Source organism: Leucoraja erinacea, chromosome 16, assembly GCF_028641065.1.
Source record: "Leucoraja erinacea ecotype New England chromosome 16, Leri_hhj_1, whole genome shotgun sequence".
In the NCBI taxonomy this organism is placed as follows: Eukaryota; Metazoa; Chordata; class Chondrichthyes; order Rajiformes; family Rajidae; genus Leucoraja; species Leucoraja erinaceus.
Window position 1 is genome coordinate 30,209,625 of NC_073392.1, and position 24,724 is coordinate 30,234,348.

Here is a 24,724-nt window from a genome sequence, read left to right on the forward strand (position 1 = left end):
TTAGTCCTAAGTGGCCTTCTTCAACTTTATTCTTTAATTATTTTATTAAAGTTTTAATCTTAAACTGTGACCCCTGCTTCTGTATCATATGCCTTTAATTCTGCCGCAAGCAAGATTTTCAGTGCACCATTGATTTTCATGCAATGATTTTCTTTACATCTTGAAGGATTTTCAAGATTTTCGTTTGCTCTCCATTTTTAACTTGAGTTTGGTTTGATAGTACTGTGTACGTACAGAGTAATCTGACTAATCTGGATATCATGCAAAACAAAGCTTTTCGCTGTACCTCAATACACTTTACAATATTAAGCCTAAAAGAAGCATCTGGGAGGGGGGCAACAAGGAGACAGAACATGGGAGGGAATTCAACTTGCATCTAGCGTGAGAAAATAACACACCTTGAAAGATTTTTTTTGTTTATTTTTTTTAAGAGCCAAAATACCTTTTCTTCAAACAGTAGTTGTTCAAATTACAGGCCTAAATTCTTCAGCGATTTTTCAAACTGTTTTTTAAAATGGACCTGAATTATTTTACATGTTACAACACAATAAATTACATCATGTTAACCCACTGTTTTAATGTGACAAAATATAAGCATGCAATTACATGTACGTTACAAATTGGCGCGCATGCAACAGACCGCTTCTGTGTGCCTTGTCTTCTCCACAGCACAGAAGAATCTGCACATTTCCGCCACTGATATTTTAATCTCTTAACAAATATATTTCCAAATACATACACGTTGTTACAAATTTAGCGTCCTTAAAATTATTTAGATGTTTATTTTTTTGTTTGCACGTTTCCGCAGTTTATCGGTTTGGAGATAATTCTGAGCAGCTTCTAGTCTGTGTGTGGTTAGTCTGTGCCGAGGCACAGGTACACCAGCGATTTTTAAAGTACTCCCAAGCAAGCCACCGAGAATTTTTACACAAAAGAACTGCATTGCTTAAAATAATGCTCTATTATTACCAGCGTATAAAGTTAACACTATAAAGCACTGAATGCCCTTTCTCCCTCTGTCTATCAACACCACCCCCTAAACTTTCAAAGTACGTACGTTTTAATTCATAGAACATCTGCCGAAGGTATTGCCTTTAAAATCTGTATTGCAGGGCATGAATTAAAGGACATTTGGGATGCAGTATTCCAGGGATTGATATAGTATCAGGTACTGTTATCTTATACTACAGCCTCTTTTGTCAGCTTATCCATGGAGAGCAACAAATGCCGGTAGAAAACCAAGGGTCCGGCCTGATTTTGCCCATGACCTGACACATTGATGCACGAGGCACGGCAATGCATAGTATTGTATCCAACAAACACAAATATGCTTTCATATTCAATGGGAAAGTGGATGAGTTGAAACTAGCAATAAACAGCATAGTACGTCAATGCCCATGTGGAGAGGTCTGTGAACTGAGAGAATTCTACTGGGGGTGATGGTGTATATTGTAACAAGGGGCTGCTTTTTAGCAGAGCTGTGGGATTTAAGGTCAGCTGAAATTCTGCACTGTGGTACTTTACTTGAGATCTTTATTTTACTTGCATTACTTCATTTTTAAAAATTGTATTATCGTTTGTATTTATCAATGCTATGAATAGGGTTCACTCTGTGAGCTTCATTCGAACAAGGATTTTCATTGCACCTTGGGGAATATGGCAATGAACTAAACTGAAATCCAAGGTGGCAATCTGTTTGCTTTAGGATTGGGGAACCAATGTGCAAATTTATTTTCTCAAGGGCATTTTCCATTCTGCAAAGTTCAGGAGGTTGGGATTCGTTCCTTTGTGATGTGGGTTGGGAGCATTGCCAGCTGTATATGGAGATCAGGGAATTGTAAGCATGATTGCTTCTCCTTAGTTTAGTTTCATGTATTGTCATTTGCACCGAAGTACAGCGAAAAGCTTTTTGTTGTGTGCTTTCCAGTCAGCGGAAAGACATTACATGATTATAATCGAGTCGGCCACGGTGTGCAGACACAGGATAAAGGGAAGGTAAGAAATGCTGCTGACAGACCCAAAATGCTAGAGTAACTCAACAGGTTAGGCAGCATCTCTGGAGAAAAGGAAAGGTTAACATTTCAGGTTGAGACCCTTCTTCAGACTGAGTCAGAGGAGAGGGAAACTGGAGGTATGGCTAGAAGCCATACTTTCTTTCTCCTTTGGATACCTCTGTTTTCCTCTCCCATGACTGAAGATGGGTCTCAACCCGAAACGTCACCTATTCCTTTTCTCCAGAGATGCTGCTTGACCTGCTGAGTCACTCTAGCATTTTGTGTCTATCTTCGGTGTAAACCAACACCAGCAGTTCCTTCCTACATATGAAATGCAGCTGTTGGAGTAGAGGTTTAAAATAGTGGAGCGATTGTAATGAGTGATTGCAGATCCGCTTCTGGGACCAGCATACATAGAATCACCTTGCTTGGGTGCCATGATTCCCTCACCGAGAAATCAGGCAAAAATCAGAAAAGAAGAAAAAAAAAAGAAATCAGGCAGAGCAAATACCTTTTCTAGCACACGAGGCAGAGGGCAAAGCTCCCAGACACAAGCATGACATAGTAAAAGTATGCACAGAAGGTCTAGTTGAATCAGGCTGATATTAAGCAAGGTGTATCTGCAGATTGCTTGAGGAAGTGAAATTCCAGGTGTTGCAAGAAGCTAATATGTGGCATGTGTTTTCAAAATAATAGATGCAATGTCAGTAAAATGTTCTAACAGTATGGCAAATAAGACAGGAAGCACAAACAAGTTTTGGCCACAGTTGTTCCTCCTGGATTTCAATCTAGATTCATTTTGCAGAATCAGTACCCACAATTTCCAATTATTGCTTCAAACTTCACAGACCTATTATCACATGCCTTGCTGGATTTAACTGCGGCAATCGTTGCATCTGTATACCACTTTGAATTGTTTTATTAATGCTTATGATCGGTTTGACCGTGCCTGCCATTTTAATAATCGATAAAAATTTTGAACTACTTTTTTAAATTTTACACAATAAGTTCGCTGCGCGAGGCGGTGTGAATCAGCCGTTCTGCTCCTCCCACGCTTCAGCGGCGGGTTTGTGAGGGCTGGCCGCTTCTCCATTACACTTGGGGGAGGCTTTAGTCGTAACGCCGACCTTGGCTGAGTTGTCCGTCTGACTTTCTGGGGGAGGAGTGCTGCCGGCGGCCTTGTTCTCAGTTCCTTCCTGGGGCGCGGGCACTGAAGCTGGGGAGGCATTGGCCGTCTCGGTCTGTTCGGGTGCCCGGAGCCGCTTCATGATTGTTGTTACTCTCACCGCTTTCTGCATGTCGGAAGTATAAAAGGGAAGCGGAGATTAATCTTGGCTGTTGGTATGGCGAGCAATAGTGGTGGATTGTGGGTGAAGGTCGTGAACGAGATGATACGATGCAAAATCATTGAGTCAAAACCATCGTTCACCCACATGGCATCCACCCAGGTTTTATAGTGCAGGGCTTACAGAGGTAGAGTTGCTGCCTCTCAGCAACAGAGACCCGGGTTCATCCTGACTACAGGTACAATCTGTACTGAGTTTGTACGTTCTCCCTGTGACCGTGTGGGTTTTCTCCGGGTGCTCCGGTTTCCTCCCACACTCCAAAGACGTACAGGTCTGTAGGTTAATTGGCTTTGGTAAAATTGTAATTTGTCCCTAGTGTGTAGGATAGTGCTAGTGTACGGGGTGATCGCTGGTGGGCGTGGACTCGGTGGGCTGAAGGACCCGATTCCATGCTATATTTCTAAAGTCTAAAGTAAAAGGGTTCATCTTAACCTCCAGACATCATTAGGTCAGACATTGGACATTGGGGGGGTGGGGATGGGGAGGAAAGGAGGTTGGGAAGGATAGTGGGTGAAATAGGTGTGCACCAGTGTCAGAAAAGAGTTGGAGGGACAGGGGGGTGGAATTTGCACATGTCCTTGTAGTTACATGTATGGTATTAGGCAGATGCCCCCCTAGAGAACTGTCACATTTACATGGGTTTTAATGGTGACCACTAGGTTCAAGAATAGCTTCTTCCCAACAACCATCAGGCTCTTAGTGTTGACTACACAACACTAACCTCAACCATGACCTGTGGAGTGTCTTCAGTTGCACCAAGGACTTTGGGTTATTTAGCACTAGGATTGCAATTATTGCTCCCTGTTGGATTGAAACCTTGTCGTGGTTGGGGAGCTTGTGTGTCTCAGTGACCCCAAGAGCTATGCCAGCGGGAGATTCGTCTCCTGTTAGGGTCTACCATGCTGGACAGGTCGAAGGGTAGAGGCGAGAAGAGGAGCGATCCACTGGTCCTCCAGGTTGGAGGTTGAGCACAGGGCTAACAACTCTGTCTCGTAAAACAAATATGTTACGGACACAGCAACTACTGGGTGTGATGGACTTCCAGACAAATGCTAGGATGAATGTCAATGGTGAAAGAAGAGAACCAGACAGCATCCCAAGAATAGCCCTGCATTGAACACCGGAAGGAAAAAGGAAAGTAGGGAGACCCAAAACCACCTGGCGTCGAACTGTGAAGGAGGAAATGAAAACAATGGACCTGACCTGGGGTAGTGTCCAGAAGCTAGTCCAGAACAGACAGGAGTGGAGAACCTTTGTTGCTGCCCTACATGCCAGCAGGCATAATAGGCAGTAAGTAAGTAACTTGCAATTGTTGACTTGCTGAATTTCCCTTTATTATATATTATCTATTCCAATCAGTATAAAGAAGATGCTGCCTGACCTGTTCAGTTATTCCAGCACTTTGTTTCTTTTTTTGTAAACCAGCATGTGCAGTTCCTTGTGTTTATGTGTATTGTATGTACAGGTCTGTTACGCTGCTGCAAGTAAGGATGTAATTACACTGTTGTCAGTACATATGACTTGATTGAAAAGAGAATGGGCAATCCTTGAACAGACTCAGTAATGGATTTTTGGTACAAAATAATACATTCATCTACATGTCATTTTAATGTTCATTGATCCACACACTTTTATGACTTCCAGACATGTAACAGGTACAAATGTAAATCTTAATAAATGTTCTCACAAAGATGAGTACAACATTTCAGTTTAGCTTAATTAGTAACATTATGCTGGAAGGGGCGGCAGAATGGCGCCAGTGCCAGAGACCCGGGTTTGATCCTGACAACAGGAGTTGTGTGTACGTAGTTAGTACGTTCTCCCCGTGATCGCGTGGGTTTTCTCCGGGTGCTCCGGTTTCTCCTCCCACACTCCCAAGACGTAGGTTAATTGACTTTGGTAAATTGTCCCTAGTGTGTAGCATAGCGCTCGTATACTGGTGATCTCTGGTCACGGGGAGAACGTACAAACCCCGTACAGACAGCACCCATGTTCAGGATCTATCCTGGGTTTCTGGCACTGTAAGGCAGCAACTCTACTGCTGCGCCATCATGCCGCTTGCAGTAAGAAAACGACATTTTTTAGCCGTTAAATTGAACTTTATATTTGAAAACAATTTGTTGTTTTATGGAGGAACTGCTGGGTGGTTGCAGCGAATCCCTTACTCTGTTATAGAGGACAATCGGCAATGACTGACAGCATCTCCCTCTCCCCCCATGGTCTGTTATAACAAGGGATACCTGTATATCACATTCTATTATACAGATGTATAAAACAATGGGCCACTTGCCCAGTAGGCGTTTATCATTATTGCCGAGTACAAGTTTCTAATATTGGTTTTATTTACGTTAGGATCCATGAATGATGGAGGTAAAGTTTATTGAATGAATCAAATGGCAACATGTGTAAAGACAGACACATGCACAATGCTACAATGGTGGTTCATGCAACACACAATTAAAGCCAGTAAAAGTGGTATTTACTTCAAGTACCTTCCATTTCGCTTTGGCAAAGTTTTTCTCAATCTGGGCGCAGACTCCGTCTTTGATGTTCTTGTCTGAAGCGGCATTTCCTGAAATCCTGAGAAGGAGAGTACAATCAGGGTTCTTAAAAGCAATTCCGAATGTTTTGACAGGCCTTGGTCATTCCAATTTCACACTCACCATTCATGATTAATGGCTTCTTGAGCTGTTATCCTGGAATCCTGGTCAACTTCCATCAAACGGCTCACCAGATCCTTAGCTGGGAGGGAACAAATGTATTATCAAAAGTTATTAATCTGAAAAACCCGCTTGTCTCACATTAGCCAAAAATGAGGGAGTGCAGTGTAGGCTCGCCAGGTTAATTCCTGGGATGGAGGGACTGACATATGATGAAAGAATAGATCGACTGGGCTTACATTCACTGGAATTTAGAAGGATGAGAGGGGATCTGAAAGAAGCATATAAAATTCTTAAGGGATTAGACAGACTAGATGCAGGAAAATTGTTCCCAATGTTGGGGGAGTCCAGAAGTCACAGTTTAAGAATAGGGGGTAGGCGATTTAGGACTGAGATGAGGAAAAGCTTTTTCACCCAGAGAGTTGTGAATCTGCGGAATTCTCTGCCACAGAAGGCAGTTGAGTCCAATTCACTGGATGTTTTCAAGAGAGACTTAGATCTCGCTCTTAGGGCTAAGGGAATCAAGGGATATGGGGAAAAAGCCAGAACGGGGTACTGATTATGGATGATCAGCCATGATCATATTGAACGGCGGTGCTGGCTTGAAGAGCAGAATGGCCTACTCCTGCACCTATTTTTTATGTTTCCATGTTCTGCAGAGATGCTGCCTGACCCGCTGAGTTACCCCTGCACTTTGTGTCTTTTTTTGTAAACCAGCATCTGCAGTTTCTTGTTTCTAAATTAAATTAAATACTTGGGATGTTGTGGGAACATTATAGCAGATCAACACATCTTCAGTTAAATATGTAAATCAAGAAATATGGTAATTGAATGGAGTTGAGTTATCGACCAGACATAATTCAAGTGATAATAGAGACCAGACTCAGGGCCAGAGTGACCTGAGCACAGATTTAATGCTCACCTGCATCTGAAATGTCATCCCAGTATGGGGAATCAAACTCATAGTCTCCAGCCAGGATTTTCCGGAACAGGTTCTTGTCATGATTTTCGTAATCCTCATCATCATTTTCGTCGTAGAAAGGTGGATTCCCTGATAACCTGAGAGTAAAAAGGAATAAAGGACTGAATCAGCTTCCATTTGATTTAAAATTAGTCAAGAGTCAAGAGTCAAGAGTCAATTTAATTGTCATTTGGACCCCTGGAGGTCCAAACGAAATGCCGTTTCTGCAGCCATACATTACACACAAATAGACCCCAGACACAACATAATTACATTTTACATAAACATCCATCACATAGCTGTGATGGAAGGCCAAAAAAACTTATCTCTCCACTGCACTCTCCCCCCCCCCGATGTCAGAGTCAAAGTCAAAGCCCCCGGCTGGCGATGGCGATTGTCCCGCGGCCATTAAAGCCACGCCGGGTGGTGCGAGGTCGCACACCGGGTCTTGGTGTTGGAGCCCCCGGTGTGCGCTCGCAAAGTCCCGCGGCCATTCCAGCCGCACGGGGCAGTGGTGTCAGGCCCCGCTCCAGGAGCTCTTCAACCCCGCAACACGGGTGGGAGAATTCGCCGTTGCAGGAGCCCTGAAAAGCGGTCTCCCTCCAGGGATCCGCGGGCTCCCGGTGCCGCCGTCCGCAGACCCGCAGTAGCAGCCTTCGCATCAGCAGCAGCATCGGCAGCAGCAGCAGCAGCAGCAGCGGCGGCAGCAGCAGCAGCAGCAGCGCTCCTCCACCGCTCCACCCGCTCCGGTCTCGGCCAGCTCCACGACGGCAACGGTGAGTCGGCACCAGAGTCCCCGGCTTCTTCCTGCTGGAGGCCGCTCCTCGTTGCGGCCTCCTCAACGACAACTGAGACCCGACGCGAAAAGGTCGGGTTCCAGTGCAGGGAGAGATTCAAAAGTTACCCCCTCCCTCCCACCCCACCCCCCATCCCCCCACACAACACCCCAACATAAAATAACAAAAACTACATAAAAACACAGACAAAAAATAATAAAACACGGACAGGCTGCAGAGGCCGGTGCTGGTCAGAGCCGCGCCGCCTACTCACTAGCTGGAGTTGAAATCAGTAACTCATCAGGGATCCACTGCAGGAGTTGAAGACCTAATGCTCACATCAATGATTGTGAGGAATAGCGTTACAGCCTTTTCAGCCTTGATTCTAAATGAGGTCCCACTGATCCTTGTGGCACCCTTCTTGTTACAGCTTCCCCACTATAAAATAACACATTTATTCCTCACCCCTGTTCATTCAACCAATTCTCAACCCACACCAGTGGATTGGGGTGGCACGGTAGCACAGCGGTAGAGTTGCTGCCTTACAGCACCAGTGATCTGGGTTCAATCCTGACTACGGCTGCTGTCTGTATGGAGGTTGTACATTCTTCCCTGTGACCATGGAGGTTTTCTCCGGGTGCTCCGGTTTCCTCCCAAACGGCAAAGACAAAGGTACTTGTGTGTAGGACAGTGTTAGTCTACGGGGATTGCTGGTTGGTGCAGACTCGATGGGCTGAAGGGCCTGTTTCAATGCTGTATCTACAAACTGAACTAAATATGAAACAATCTTTATGACTGTTTCAGAAAAAAAATCCCATAATTAATGAAGCAGCCCTAGAGGGAATGGGAATTCAAAATGAATTATCATTCATGAAAAAAATAACTACTGAAGAAATGAATATAACTGAAAGGTGATTCCCCATCCTTGCATCTCAAGGTTTTGAAGGTGGTGGATTGAGAGATGATGGGTGCAGTGGTTATCATCTTCCAGTAGGTAGCAAGGACAAGTTTTTGCAGTAAAAGCTAGCAGACTAATTGAAAAACATTCCCAATTCCTCCCGTAATCATGAGCCTCAGGGATGGCGTACGTACAGTATGTACATGATCACTCCGATGGCCCAGCAGTCAACTGGCCGTCCATATTTCTGTCGCCCGACAACCTCTGGAGCTGGAAAGAGACACAAAACACAATCACGCAATCCTGAGCAATATGGGGGAAAAGTATCCACCCTCACTAATAGTGAACATATTTGGGAAACTTCACTTAACAAAGCACTCTTCAGGTTTTGCGAACCGTTCAGGTTCTTGGTTTCTTGGTCCTCCAAAATATTCCAAATGGAATTTAAACTGGAGGTGGTGGAGGGAGGACTTAAGCCAGAAAGGGTTATTGGGAAGAAATAGCTACTTTAAATTTAGTTGCATCTGGTTGGGTAACTATAGTAGGGTGGAGATTATTCCATGCTTTAATTGTGCGGGGGAAGATCAAATTGCTGTACACATCTGTCTTTGTAGCTGGGATCACAAATTGGATCGAATGCCCTCGTCTGCTCCTAATTGGTTTGGGTTTTGGTGTAGGTCTTGTAATCTATGTCGAGCTGACCATTTAACATTTTGGATAGTATCAAGTGAAGTGAAGCCATTTCCTTTAACAGATGATTCAAGGGCTTGAGCTTGCAATGTTTAGGTTTTGAGCAGAATCTATAAGGTGGTTGTGACGATCCCAGAGAGAATTAGATTTAGCTCTTAGGGCTAAGGGAATCAAGGGATATGGGGAAAATGCTGGAACGAGGTTCTGATTTTGGATGATCAGCCATGATTATATCGAATGGCCTAATGGCCTACTCCTGCACCTATTTTCTATGTTTCTAAGATAGGCAGAATGTGGTCATGATCTGGAACTCACTACCTGTGGAGAAGTGAGAGCCAGCCAGCACTTTCAAAGGGGAAATAGAAGGCAATCGAAAAAGAATAATTGACAGGACCATAAGGAATGGGGGCGGCAATGGAACTGATAGGATTACTCCTGTAGGAGCCTGCCTTGTTTCGATGAGCAGAATGGCCTCTTAAGCCATAGAAGTCTGACGAGAGACAAACAGCACACAAACAGGCCTTTTGGCCCAGCTCAACCATGCTGACCAAGGTGTTTGTTGAGCTAGTCCCATTGGCTACATTTTGCCCATATCCTTTGAAACCTTTTCTATTGATGAGTCTGTCTAAATATCTTTTAAATATTGTAATTGTATCCGCCTCTACCACTTCCTCTGGCAGTTCGTTCCATAAACCAAACAGCCCGTATGCGAGAAACAGCCCCTCAGGTCTCCTTTAAATCTTACCCCTCTCACCTTAAACCTATACCCTCTAGTTTAAGGCTATTCTACCCTTTCCCTTATCTATGTCCCTCATGAGTTTATAAATCTCTGTAAGATCACCACACAACCTCCTTTGCTAAAATAAAACCCAATCCCAGCCGATCGAGTCTCTCCAACTTCAACTCAAGCCCTCCTGCCCTGGCAACATCCTTGTGAATGTTTTCTGTAGCCTCTCAGGATTAATCACATCTTTGCTACAGTATTGTGACCAAGACTGCCTACAATATTCCAGGTACAATCTGACCAACATCCCCTACTGGTATAACATGCTGTCCCAACTTTGGCACTTAATGTCAAAAGAAAGCTAGTCGGCCAAATGCCTTCCTCACCACCCTGTCCACTCGCGTTTCCACTTTCTGAGTCACCCTAAGGTCTCTCTGTTCTACAACACTTTCCAGTGCCCTGTCATTCATTGTGTATGTCCTGCCCTGGCTTAACTTCCAAAAATACATCACCTTGCATATTTCTGAGCTACATTCCATCTGCCATTCCTTGGCCCACTTTCTCAGTTGGTCTAGAATCTAGACTCTTGATTTTGTTCTAACCATTTTCACTATCCACCACACCACCAATTTTGGTGTCATCTGCATACTTCTGGATCATGCAAACCGATAATGTATACTGCAGTAGGCCATCAACAGAAACAATGGTTCATGCTTTAAGAGGAGTTCAATCCAGCATTTAAAAAACATTAGAGCAAGGATAAAAATGTTTAATCCTTCACACCACTTGTGACAGTTGACATGACTCACGGGCCCAGCCAGCGGGTTTTTCCTGTGCTTACAAGCACTTGATGGAATATAATTTGCAAGACTGGGAGGGAAAGAGCTAGAGAATGGGACTGATTAAATTGCTCTGCTCAGAGCCAGCACAGACTTAATGGAGCAAATGGCCTCCTTCTATGCTGTAACAATCTACCATTTTATGGTTCTCTCATCGATAGAAGGTGTCTCCAGTGGCAGTAGAGTTCATGAAATCATGAAAGGTTATGAAATGATTGCTCTGCATTTCTCTCCACAACTTGGACTTCAGTGAGGCATTCGACAAGGTTCTGCATGGTAGGCTGCTCTGGAAGGTTAGATTGCATAGGATCCAAGGAGAGATAGCTGAATGGATAGCAAATTGGCTCCATGGAAGGAAGCAGGGGGTAATGGTGGAAGATTGCTTCTCCGATTGCAGTAGGATCTGGAACGATTGGCCAGGTGGGTGGCGGAATGGTTGATGGAATTTAACACAGAGAGGTGTGAGGTGTTGCATTTTGGGATGGCGAACAAGGGCAGGACCTACATAGTAAATGGTATGCCTCTGGGTCGTGTTTTAGAGCAGAGGGATCTAGGAGTACAGGTGCATGGTTCCTTGAAGGTCAAGTCGCAGGTAGATAAGGTGGTCAAAGAGGCTTTTGGCACTTTGGCCTTCATCAGTCAGAGTATTGAGTATAGAAGTTAGGAGGTCAAGTTACTGTTGTATAAGACATTGGTGAGACCGCATTCAGAATATTGTGTTCAGTTCTGGGCACCATGTTATAGGAAAGACATTGTCAAGCTTGAAATGGTTCAGAAAAGATTTACAACAATGTTGCCAGGACTAGAGGGTGTGAGCTATAGGGAGAGGTTGAGTAGGCTGGGGTGCAGGAGGATGAGTGGGGATTTTATAGAGGTGTATAAGTTCATGAGAGGAACAGATCGGGCATAGTCTTTTGCCCCGAGCAGGGGAATCGAGGACCAGAGGATATAGGTTCAAGGTGAAGGGGAAAAGATTTAATAGGAATCTAAGGGGTAACTTTTTCACACAAAGGGTGGTGAGTGTATGGAACAAGCTGCCAGAGGAGGTAGTTGAGGCTGGGACTATCCCGTTGTTTAAGAAACATTTAGACAGGTACATGGATGGGACAGGTTTGGAGGGATATGGATCAAGCGCAGGCAAGTGGGACTAATGTAGCTGGGACATTGTTGGCAGATGTGGGCGAGTTGGGCCAAATAGCCTGTTTCCACACTGTATCACTCTATGTCTCTCTACTGACTATTTCCAGCATTTTCGGCAAATGCAGTTTCATACTTTTGTATTCCTGATTTTACACAGTAGGGGGAGATAATGCCTTCACAAAAACCATTATATGCAAGTTCTTATTAATTCCCACTGCTGAACCCTGTACATGCATACGTTCATAGGTTGTAGGAGCAGAATTAGGCTTGTCAAGTCTACTTGGCCATTCAATAATGGATGATCTATCTTTTCCTCTCCATCCCATTCTCCTGCTTTTTTCCCCCCATAACCTCTGACAACCTTACCAATATGTCCATTAGCGCCTAAAAAAAAACCCAGTGACTTGGCCCCCACAGCCTTCTGTGGCAACGAATACCACAGATTCACCACTCTCTGACTAACAACATTTCTATCTTCATTCCCGAGGGCTGTAGTGATAATTCAACTATCAATGTGGCCGGGAGATTGATCAATGCACAGAATGTGGATCCCTTCTTGAAATTTACTTTGAATTTATGATCGTCTTTTGCCCTACATCTTACAATCCTACTTCAAAAAAAAAAAATGAGTAGAAACTTCACAGCAAGCAGATAGCAACAATATTAAAAACACATGGTCTCAGTCCAATTCACCATCTGCTACCTCATAAAATAAACTACAGGTGGAACAATTTTGTTCCAATAGTTTAGCTGGTGATTGTTTGTCTTTTAAGGCATTAACCAAAATCTAGGACTGAGGAGCAGGGGAGTGTTCCCCAGTCCTGTCCTGTGCATTTCCAGAACTAACCTAGATATCTTGATGTTTATCTGTACAAATCTCTTGCAGTACAATATATTAAATGTAGAATTTAAGGGCGGCATGATGGCGCAGCGGTAGAGTTGCTGCTTTATAGGGCCAAGACCCGGGTTCGACCCTGACTACAGGTGTACGGAGTTTACACGTTCTCCCCGTGACCACGTGGGTTTTCTCCGGGTGTTCTGATTTCCTCCCACAGTCCAAAGATGTTCAGATTTGTCGGTTAATTGGCCTCTGTAAATTGTCCCTAGTGTGTAGGATAGAACTAGCGTGAACGGGTGATCGCTGGGCGGCGTGGTCTCAGCCGTGACCCTGTTTCCACGCTGTATCTCTAAGCTAAACTAAACATTCAGTGAGCACACTTTGGAAATCACTTCATTGATTGTAAAATGCTTAAGAAAGTTCTAAAACGTATATTAAAGGTACGCTGGTCTCTCCACTTATCTCTCGCACGTGTATCTGCGGAGGTCTCACCTAGATACTCCGGCGTGCCACAGGGCTCTTTGATCAGACCGTTCTCCAATTTTGCCAGATGAAAATCGCTTATTACGATCTTGGAGTTTTTTAGGCGATTGAAATAAACTAAGTTCTCCAGCTGAAAGAAGCAGCAGAAGATTGCACAGGTTCAGAAGCATTGGAGGGAAAGGACAATTATTGTTAGTAGTCGCTGAATGTCAAGGCTCATCAGCTGTCTGGTTTAAGCAAGGACTGACAATAATCAGTCAGTACATCACATCACATCGACAATTTAAAAACAACATCGCAGAAACAACAGAAGTGGTTTTAAAAAAATTAAAAACTTGGTTGTTGTAATCAGTGTGAACAACACGGTGCTGGAGAATAATATTCTAGTGAGAGAATTGATTATCGGACAGGAAGAAAAGAATGTTAAAAAATAGACCCTTCACAGTTTGACAAAATTGTGTTATGTGAGCTCCTGGTTGCTAAACACTTTAACTTCCCCTCCCATTCCCATACTGACCTCTCTGTCCTGGGCCTCCTCCACTGTCAGAGTCAGGCCAAATGCAAATTGGAGGAAGCATCTCATATTTCGCTTGGGTAGCTTACAACCCAGCGGGATGAATATTGACTTCTCTAACTTCAAGTAACCCTTGCTTTCCCTCTCTCTCCATCCCTCCCCCATCTTTGTTCTGCGACTAGTTTCACCTTCCTCCTGATTAAAGTTTACTGAATGTATGCCTTGTTGTCACCTTCCCTTCAGCTAACAATGATCTATTCTACATTTTCCTTGAACTTTGTCCCCTTTGACTGCTCGTTTTCACACAATTACCCTTCCATATTTCTTAGTCTCCCTCTCTCCCGACTCTCTGTCTGAAGAAGGGTCTTGACCGAAAATATCACCCATTCCTTCTCTCCAGAGATGCTGCCTGTCCCGCCGAGTTACTCCAGCATTCTGTGTCTATCTTGGGTGCGACCAGTGGAGTTTTCTGGGGTTAGTGTTTGGGTTCCAGCTGTTCACCATGTCAACGATATGGCTGAGGGAATACATAGTTAAATTTCCAAGTTTGTTGGTGATACTAAATGAGATGATTGTTGATTAAGAACGGAGTGAAGAGGTTTCGGGGTGATGTGGATAATTTGAGCTAGTGGACCTGACCCACAGCACATGGAATATAATGTGGCAAATTGTGATTTTACCTGCTTTGGTGAACATAATAGAAAAGCAGAATATTTGTTAAAAGGTGAGAGATTGGGTGGTATTGATGTTAACGTGCTCCTGGGGTGCGTTTATTCAAGTCACTGAAGAGGGATGTTAGGGTCTTGCACAGGTAGACACAAAGATAGACACAAAGTGCTGGAGTGACTCAGTGGGTCAGGCAGCACCTCTGAGAAAAACGATGGGTGAGGTTTTCAGTTGGGACTTCAAGTAGGTTAATTGACCTCTCTATATTTCCCCTAATGTGCAGTTAGTGGGCTAACATGGAACTAGTGTGAACAGGTGATTGATGGCCATTATGGACTCGGTCATCTGAAGGATCTGTTTCCATGCTGGATAACTGCTGTATACTTGCAGATTAGCATGATGGCACAGCGGTAGAGTTGCTTGCTTATAGCGCCAGAGACCCTGGTTCAATCCTGACTAAAAGGTGCTGTCCGTACGGAGTTTGTACGTTCTCCCTGTGACCGTATGCGTTTTCTCCGGGTGCACGGGCTTCCTCCAACATTCCAAAGTCGTGCTGGTTTGTAGGCTAATCGGCTTGGTATAATTGTAAATTGTCCCCAGTGTGTAGGATAGTGTTAGAGTGCGGAGATCGCTGGTTGGCACGAACCCGGTTGGCTGAAAGGCCTGTTTCGGTGCTGTATCTCTAAACTAAACTAAACTAAAATTCAATAAATAGTAGCATCTCAAGATATCCTGCAACTGGGAGATGGAATAAAATATTCTGGTGCATTGTGTATATTGTGCAGCACTTGCCCGGTGAGGTAAGGGTTAAGGCATGGGTATAATCATAGTGCAAAGCATATGGAGCCCCTGTGCATGTAGAAGACTGAGATGTAAAGAGCTAGTCATAGACTTGTTGTGGAGACATATGGAGCGCTCGCTGTCGAGCTGGGTATATTTTGAATACTTTTGTTTAAATCATGAGTGTTCTGACGCCAGTGCAGATTGGCTTGGAAGGGCTTTGAGCAGCAGCAGAGCTGACGGTATGAATTAAAATTTAACAAAAAATAGCTTGGCCCAAACATTTGCTAAAAGTCACTTGATAAACATCTTCAATGATGTCACCAAATCTCTCTTGCCGTGGGTTTGGCAACCTGCCAATCTCTCTGTCGTCAACACCTACCACATATAAAAATAATTGGAAATAAAATCTACAAATAGAAATTTGATGTTAATATTCATCTTAAAGGATTACTCATTGTGAGACTCCATCAAAAGATAATCGTTTTAAAAAAAAACTCTGTTTAATACCCGTCCCTGCAACTGATTGTGGTAGGCAGGCTATCTCAGATGCACTTAGATTCATTCAGAACTGGGTCTAGAGTCGTGTCTAGGACAAACCAGGGCAGGACAGTATGTGTAGGAAGGAAATGCAGGTGCAGGTTTATACTGAAGAGAGGCATGAAATGCTGGAGTAACTCGGCGGGTCAGGCAGCATCTCTGGAGAATAGGAATAGGTGACGTTTCGGGTTGTAACCCTTCAGAACCATGCCTTGGGTCTGATGAAGGACTGTGACCAGAAACGTCACTGATTCCTTTCTCTCCAGAGATGCTGCCTGACCTGCTGAGTTACTCCAGCATTTAGTGTCCATCTTAAGGTCAGTATCCATCCTGAAGAACGTTAATGAAGAATATATGGACTGTTTAAGATGATACTCACCATTACTGATTATTGGGTTTCATTCCAGATTTCTTTAACTAACTGAATAAAACAATGTCATTAGCCGTAGTGAAATTTAAACTCATATGGCTGCATTATTTATTTATTTCGAAAAGCTGGACACCGTTAGGAAGGTCAGCACTTATTACTTACCGCTAACTGCCCTTGAGAAAAGTGGAGGTGAACTGCCTCAGGTGAAAATAGTCCCATGTTGCAGTTAAGTAAGAAACAAACTGCTGGAGGAACTCGGCAGATCAAGCAGCGTACGGCAAAAGAGGAGTCGTGCTTTGGGCCGAGGCCCTGTATAGATCTTGTTGCAGGGACCCAACCCAAAATGTCAACTATCCCTTTGCCTCCACAGAAGCTGCTTAGCCAGCTGTATTCATGTTCATGTTATAGGAGCAGAATTAGGTCATTCGACCCATCAAGTCTACTCCACTATTCAATCATGGCTGATCTATCATTCCCTCTCAATCCCATTCTCCTGCCTTCTTCCCATTACCGCTGACAGCTCCAGGAGTGTGACTTTTCCACCAGATTACTGCAGTTTCTTGTGTCTCCGGATTGCTGTTGGGTAAGGGGTTCCAGGAATTGAACCCAGCAATGATGAAGGGATGGTCATACAGCTCCAAGCGAGAATAGTGCATGAATTGGAGAGCAAGCTGAAGCTGGTGGTGTTCCCATGCACAGCTTGCCCTTCTTTTTGACTTTCACACTATTTCTATGTTATCGCACTTTCACACATCCACTGTCTACACTAGGGGCAATTTAAAAAAAAAGCAAGGAACTGCAGATGCTGGTTCGCACAAAAGGACACAAAGTGCTGGAGTAACTCAGTGGCACCTGGATAGGTCATGTTTCCCTTCGGGACCTTTCTTCAGACAATTTTCATTTGAAGGCAAATATTCTAACAATGAATTGTTACAATTTATACATCAAAAATGTTTTTATTTTTATTTATCAGTGAAAGTTTTTCATTTTCATGACAGTTTTTGGCATGAAAACAAAAATGGCAACATTTATAGAGGGCAATTAACCTACAAATCTGCACGCCTTTGGGATGTGGGAGGAAACTGGAGCACTCGAAGGAAACCCATGCGGTCACAGGGAGAACGTGCAAACTCCACACACATAGCACCTGAGGTCAGGATCGAACGAGGGTCTCTGGCGCTGTGGGACAGCAGCTTTACCAGCCATGTCGTGTTGTCTCCACAAACTTACCACCCTCTACTTTTGCTGGATGATGCTGCGGGTTTGGGTGGATTGCAAGTGGGGAAGTCTAAGTGAGTAAATGCAGGACACACTGTAGATGGTGCACACTGCTGCCATTGTGTGTCAAAGGTAGGGAGAATGAATCTTTCGAGTGGTGAGTGGAGAAGCAATCAAATGGACTGCTTTATGCTGGATGGTGCTGACTTTCTTGAGACTCATTGGAGCCACATTTATTCTGGTAAGTGAAGAATACTCCTTCACACTTCTCACTTGTGTCTTGAAACAGATCGAGAGGCTTAGTGGTCTCAGAAGGTGAGACACTCAATGGAGGTTACCCACATCTGACCTGCTCTTGTAGACACGGGGTATGTGTAGCTGTACCAGTAGGGTCTCTGGTCATTGGTAACTCTTAGTTTGTGGTCATGCACATGATTAACTGGTGTTTTGATATCAAGAGCAGTAACTCCAATGTAGCCTCACCAATTAACTGGCATTTAGACCAACAACATAAGAACGTTAATTAAAGCAGGTATAGGCCATTCAGCCCTCTGTGCCTGCATCACCGTTCCACAATGTCGTGGCTGACCATCTACCTCTGTAGTGTTTGTTTTGCATGATCACCTTATCCCTCGATTGTTCTCATACCCAAAAACTGATCAATCCTTGGTTTTGCGGCCCCAAGGTATTTCAATCTGGGACAAGACACCAGCCGCAGCCCTCCAGGATAGGGAATTCCAAAGATTCTCCGTTCGTCTGATGGAAGAAACATCTACTCCTTTCAATGGGCAATCGGCACAGTGGTGCAGTAGTAGAACTGCTGGCACACAGCGCCAGAGACCATGGCTCGATACTGACTACGGGTGCTGTCTGTGCGGGGTTTGTACGTTCTCCCTGAGACAGCGTGCGTTTTCTCAGGATGTTCCAGTTTTCCCCCACATTCCAAAGACATGCAGGTTTGTAGATTAATTGGCTTCTGTAAGTTGCCCCTAGTGTGTAGGGAGCTGATGCCGAAGTGGGATAACATGGAACTAATGTGAAAGTGCGATTGATGGTCGGAGTAAAACTCGGTGGGCCGAAAGGCGTGTTTCCACGCTGTATTTTAAACAACGTGGCAAGAGTTTCCTTAAAGGGGCAGTAAGGCTGAGGCACGATTGACCTGATGGAAACAATTTGGTGCAAATCCAATTGAGTAAAGGACTAATTGATTTACTTATCGGTTACCTTCAGATTTCTGTGGACAATCTTGAGGGAGTGCAAGTAAGCCACAGCCTCCAATACTTGTCGGATTACATTGCTGGTATCTCGTTCTGAATAGTATCCTTGGTCCAGAATCCAGTCAAAAACCTCCCGACCTGTGGCGCTGAAAGAAATAGAAACAGTTAGTCATGGAATCTACCCAAAAGTTTTAGTTCCAATTTTCCCAATGTGCTGTCGTTAGGCATGGTAAGATGCAATGATTAACATTTTAGGAGAGTCTGAAGAAGGGTCTCAACCCAAAATGTCACCCATTCCTTCTATCCAAAGATGCTGCCTGTCTCGCTGAGTTACTCCGGCATTTTGTGTCTATTTTCGGATTAGTCCAGCATCTGCAGTTCCTTCCTACAAAATTTTAAGATGTGTTTTAATTCCAGCAATTATAATAACCGCAAAGGAAAAAAATTAAAGTGAGGATAAAAATATTGAATCCATCACATTAGTTGTGACAGGTGACATGACTCACCAACTCAGTCAATGTGTCATTCCTTTGCACACCTCACAGAGTGTGTCGTGTAGCTTTTGCTTCCATGGCAACACCTGCCCTTTTAAAATTACCAGCGCCATTAACAGTAGCTCCACATCAAACAGCAAAGATTTGTTCGAATGGAACAATTCAGTCGCTCAAATGGTGCCAACTCTGCTCCAACCAGATACTCAGTGGCTATATATTCATTTACAAGGAGTGGGCATTGCTGGCAAAGCTGGCATTTGTTGCCCATCCCTAATTACCCCCCCCCCCCCCCCCCCCCCCGATAAGATGGTGCAGTCTTTAGACTTTAGAGATACAACTCAAAAACAGGCCCTTTGGCCCACCAAGTCCATGCCGACCAGCGATCACCCCAGATACACTAGCACTATCCTACACATTAGGGACAATTTATATTCTTACCAAACCCAATTAACCTACAAACCTGTATATCTTTGGACAATCTGCTTGGCAACCTTTGGCAATCTGTAACATTTTGCTCCTTTGTTCTTGATGGCTTTGAGTGTCTTCAGCGCTATTAGGAGCTTCATTCACTGAGCCAAGCAGAGAGCATTCCATCAAACTCTTAATGTGGCTGGTAGTCAAAAAGTCACGTTGTTACTTGGGTTTCTCAGGCACAGGTAACCTGTAAAGGGGGGCTTTCAGAAGATATTTGATCTCTGGTCCAAACCCTACTAAGTGTTAGTTGTTACACAGTTGAAAGATTGCTTCTGGCTTCTGACCCAAAACATCGCCTGCCCCTTCCCTCCAAAGATGCTGCCTGACCTGCCGAGTTTCTCCAGCACTTTGTGCTTTGCTCAAGATTCCTGTATCTCCAGTTCCTTGTGTTGCCATTACCCTGTCCCCAACATCCTGGGGTCACCATTAACTGGCACAGCTGCAGAAAACAGATATTGGGTATCCTCTCTGTTCCCATTGTCGTCCCGCAGTTAAAATAATATCAATCTATTTGAGCATGACTGCAGCTTCTTGGGATTATTTTTTTCCCCCAATTTCCTTTCCTGCTTATGGAACAGATGGTCTTTCTAGGTCCTTTTTTATGCTCAGTAATTGACACTAATTGGGGCTGCACAAGTGGCACAGTGGTGGAGTTGCTGCCTTACAGTGCCAGAGACCCGGGCTCGATCCCAAACATGGGTGCTGTCTGTGCGGAATTTGCACGTTCTCCCTGTGACCAGGTATAGTCTTCTCCGGGTGTTGCGGTTTTCTCCCACATTCCAAAGACGTGCAGGTTTGTAGGTTAATTGGCTTCAGTAAATTGACCCTGGTGTGTAGGATAGAATGGGTGATCGTTAGTCGGCATGGACTCGGTTGGCCAAAGGGTCAGCTTCCATGCTTTATCTCTGAATAAAAACTAAACTAAAACCAAAACTAAACTAATCCATCATCATTCCTGTGTGCTGCGTAACGTTGCCTGCATCAAAATCTTTGTATGATTTTGATATCTAACATGCGTTTCAATGTAAATTTAAATTACAGGTGTTTTTCTGATCTTCAGCTACTTCTAAAAGCCTATTTACGTGCAGCCTATGCTTTACACACCCATGAACTGGAACTAAATGATACAAGCACTCCATAAGCAACTCTATGGCACAGATTGTGTTTTTACTATGCACACAAATTCTAAACAATTTAGTTGTGAGAAATTGACTCCACCATCTATATCGGAGCTAGTTAAACACTATAACGGATAGCACTGTGTAAATGAACAGCCTGACCTTTATTCCTACCTGTTAAGATGGTTCTGAATCCCAAGCGTAATTGATTTGAAAGGTTACACTGTGGCACATTGAATCATTGTTCATCGAGATCTGCTGGAAGAACATACTGCCAGGGCTTATTTCTGTCCATTAGGAAATGATTTAGATAATCCAGTGGTTTCAAGATGAATCTATAACATTGCACCAGCATTGATAGTGTGCTTAGTTTAAAGCACTGCACAGGAGTGAGTGGACTCCATTGAAAGGCTATGGGATCGAACCTCATCCCAAAGACATAACACTCCAACCAGGAAGGAATTTCAAGGCAGATGCATGGAACTGCAGATGCTGCAACCTTGAGCAAAACACAGTGGAGTAACTCAGCGGGCCAGGCGATGTTTCGGATTGGCACCCTTCATCATACTCCGATGTCTGATTCTGAAGAAGGGTCCAGACCTGAAACATGACCTGTCCATTCCCTCCACAGATGCTGGACGACATCTGGCATGAAGATGCTTCAGACATCTGAGTCTGAGGAAAGGTCCTGACATGAAATGTCGCCTGTCCATTCCCTCCACAGATGCTGCCTGACCAGCTGAGTTACTCTGTTTTTTTGCTCACCAGTTCCACTGTTCGTGTCCTTGTATCCCTCTTGCCCTCTTGTCATCACACCTTCCTCAGCCAACAATGGACCATTATGGCTCCACCCTTCCTGAGGTCATCTGTTGCCGCCCCTGATTCATTCAGTCCTTTTCTCGCCATCAGTGCATTCTCTCTTCTTCCCCCCCCCCCCCCCCCCCCCCCCCCCCCCCCCCCCCCCGCCCTTCCCGCCACCTCTACTTTCAGTCTGAAGAAGAATTCCGACTTGGAATGTCACCCATCCTTTTTCGCCAGAGATGCTGCCCGACCTGCTAAGTTACTCTAGTATTTTGTATCTAGCTTTGGTATGAACATGCATCTGCAGCTCCTTCATACATGTTTTTTGCTATTCCTGTAAAGAAGTTTGCTTTACATCTCCCAGAAATTAGACAAGAGTCCAGTACTGCAAACCTGATGTGTTGGGTGAGTGGTAGAATCTGGGAGAGGTGATGAGAATCTGGGGGAAATGTTTAAAAATGGGATTGATGAAGTAAAACATCAAACAGTACAGCAGAGGAACAGACCGTTTGGCCCACAGACATTGTTCGCTGAGCGACCTGTCCCTGTGGTGTATTTGTGATCTCTGCAGTCTTATTCAGCAAATAGCCTACACACTATATTTGACACAAAGTGTTGGAGTAACTCAGTGGAACAGGCAGCATCTCTGGAGAAAAAGGATGGTTTCCTCCCACACTCCAAAGGCGTACAGGTTTCTAGGCTAATTGGCTCGGTAAAATTGTATAAAGTTGTCCCGGGCGTGTGTTGGATAGTGTTAGTGTGCGGAGATCACTGGTCGGCAAGGACTCGGTGAGCCAAAGGGCCTGTTACGGTGCTGCATCTCCAAACCAAACCAAACTAAACTAAAAGATGCTGCCTGACCCGCTGTGTTACTCCAGCATTATGTACGTATCTATCTTTGGTAGAAATCAACATTTGTAGTTCTTTGTTTCGACACTAATTTTTGACAATAAATAAGAACAAACAGGGTAAATTGTGAAATATTAATGTCATTAGCTGCTGATCTATAACCATTCCCATCACTAATATTAGTGCTTCTGTGATTTAGATTTCACCTCCAGGTGCCTAGTTATACTGTATCTTTTTACCGTAATTGAACACCGATTTTACCCATGAACCAGTATAAGGGTCATCTTCAAATTCCTATTATGGACAGGAAAGATCAATATCTATTTGCTTCTTTAATGTTAATTAATTTCTGCTTAAAAGCCCCCCTTGATGTGCCACTCAACATCCTAACCATGTTCTCTGCCAGTGTTGCTGGCAAATGTTGCTTGGAGACTTTCTGCATTGCTGCCAAAGAAATTGTTTGCATATGAAAATTGAAAAGAAAACGCAGATGCTCTCAATCTAAAATTGGAAACTGAAAATGCTGCAAATAGGCAGCAGATCAGGCCACAGCTGTGGGAAGGGAAGCGGAGTTATCGTTTCAGGTCACAGACACTCCGTCAGTTGGGGATAATCACTGAACAGAAACTTAACACAACTAGCCTAAGCTGCACTGTGGCTACAAGAGTAGGTCGGAGATACGACCTCCTTAAGTAAGTGACTCACCTGCCGACTCCACACAGCCTTTCCACCTTCTGCAAAGAATAAGCCAGGAATGGCATAAGCTGTTACAGGAAGGGGTGGAGCAGAAGAGGTTTACTAGAATGTTGTAGGAAGGAACTGCAGATGCTGGTTTAAACAGAAGATTGACAGAAAAAGCTGGAGTAACTCAACGGGTCAGGCAGCATTTCTGGAGAAAAGGAATGGGTGCCATTTCAGGCCGGGTGATGGGTCTTTACCCGAAACGTTTACCAGAATGTTGCCTGGCCAGGAGGGTAATGACTATAAGGCGAGGTTGGACAGATTTGGATTGTTTTCTCTGGAATGCCAGAGATTGAGTGGAGACCCTATCGAACAAGTTGAAGCTAGAGGCCTGTTTGTGTGCTGTACAGCGTGGAAACATGCCCTTCGTCCTATCTTGCTCACACTGACCAACATATCTCATCCTCACCTCGCTAATCCCACCTGCCGGCATTTGGCCCATATCCTTCTAAACCTACCCTATCAACAACCTGTACTGTTGTAGAAAAGCCATGACATCAAGAATCATGCGCTACTGAAAGCTTCATATATAGTTCCTAGTTCCCCAATCCAGTCATTTACTTGAACACAAGTGGCATGTACTGTCGTATATTTTTATCCTGTGGGACATCCTGGGGGGGGGGGGGGTCGAGAACAAAGAAGGGCATCGGGATTATGATGAATACTTTTGTAAATTTGTCAGCGCCTGCACTCTTCATCATCATCATCATCATCACCATCATCATCATCTTGAAATGCTGCTGACAACACATTTGTGACCCTGTATCAAGCGTGTTCAATGTTGGTGGAGCCTTGCGTAAGAAACCTGAAGATTTGCGCTCCCTTTCTCACAACTGACATCCGTCATCTTAATGAGGACAAAATGTAAATTTGGAAAGTTACATTTTCTCAAGAGCTAAAATTATCACGTTGCCATGGGGATGGAACGCTGGTTGCTGACAGCATTCATTTCAAACCAGTTGGGAAGGTATTGTTGAAGCTTTCCAAAAATACAATGGGACAGGTACGATTGGATAATCCGCGGCCCTCGAAGGAGCCCAGGAGATACTAAGAACTCAACTTATTCATAAAAATGTTGCCGCAACTCACAGGCAAGGGATATTGGGGGAAAGGGATAATCTTGAGTTGGGACATTGATCGGTACAGCACAGCAACAGGCCAGTGGTCTGAAGAAAGGTCCCGACCCAAAACATCACCATTCCTTCTATCCAGAGATGCTGCCTGTCCCGCTGAGTTACCCCTCCGTTTTGTGTCTATCTTCCATGTAAACCAGCATCTGCAGTTCCTTCCAACACAGGAACAGGCCCTTTAGACCTTAATGTGCCGAACATGATGCCAAGATGCCAACGCTAGTCCATCTGCCTGCGTTTGGTCCATATCCCTCCAAACCTGTCCTATCCATGTACTTGAATAAATGTATTTTAAATATTGTAATTGTTCTCACTTCTGCAGCTTCCTCTGGCAGCTGGTTCCATTTACCAATCACCCCGTGTCAAAAAGCTACCCCTTCAGGTCCCCTTTACCTCTCCCCTCTCTCGTTAAATTCATTCCCTCTTGTTTTAGACTTTAGACCTTATCTACACCCCTAATCAT

General features: G+C 44.3%; 1 protein-coding gene across 2 annotated transcripts in view; it reads right to left on the bottom strand.

Annotated features, from left to right (window-relative positions):
* Nucleotides 1–361: 361 nt before the first annotated feature.
* The window catches only part of camkva (CaM kinase-like vesicle-associated a), a 101,765-nt gene continuing 77,402 nt past the window's right edge, over nucleotides 362–24,724 (bottom strand). Inside the window, exons 5-11 of one of the 2 annotated variants that reach the window (XM_055648049.1) lie at nucleotides 18,662–18,800; nucleotides 13,359–13,479; nucleotides 8,830–8,905; nucleotides 6,923–7,059; nucleotides 6,004–6,082; nucleotides 5,824–5,920; nucleotides 362–3,286 (exon numbers count right to left, since the gene is read on the bottom strand). In XM_055648049.1, the coding sequence (XP_055504024.1) occupies nucleotides 3,026–3,286; nucleotides 5,824–5,920; nucleotides 6,004–6,082; nucleotides 6,923–7,059; nucleotides 8,830–8,905; nucleotides 13,359–13,479; nucleotides 18,662–18,800 (910 nt within the window). In that variant the 3' untranslated portion in view covers nucleotides 362–3,025. The remainder of the gene's footprint in view (nucleotides 3,287–5,823; nucleotides 5,921–6,003; nucleotides 6,083–6,922; nucleotides 7,060–8,829; nucleotides 8,906–13,358; nucleotides 13,480–18,661; nucleotides 18,801–24,724) is intronic. The other variant, XM_055648050.1, reaches the window with a different exon arrangement.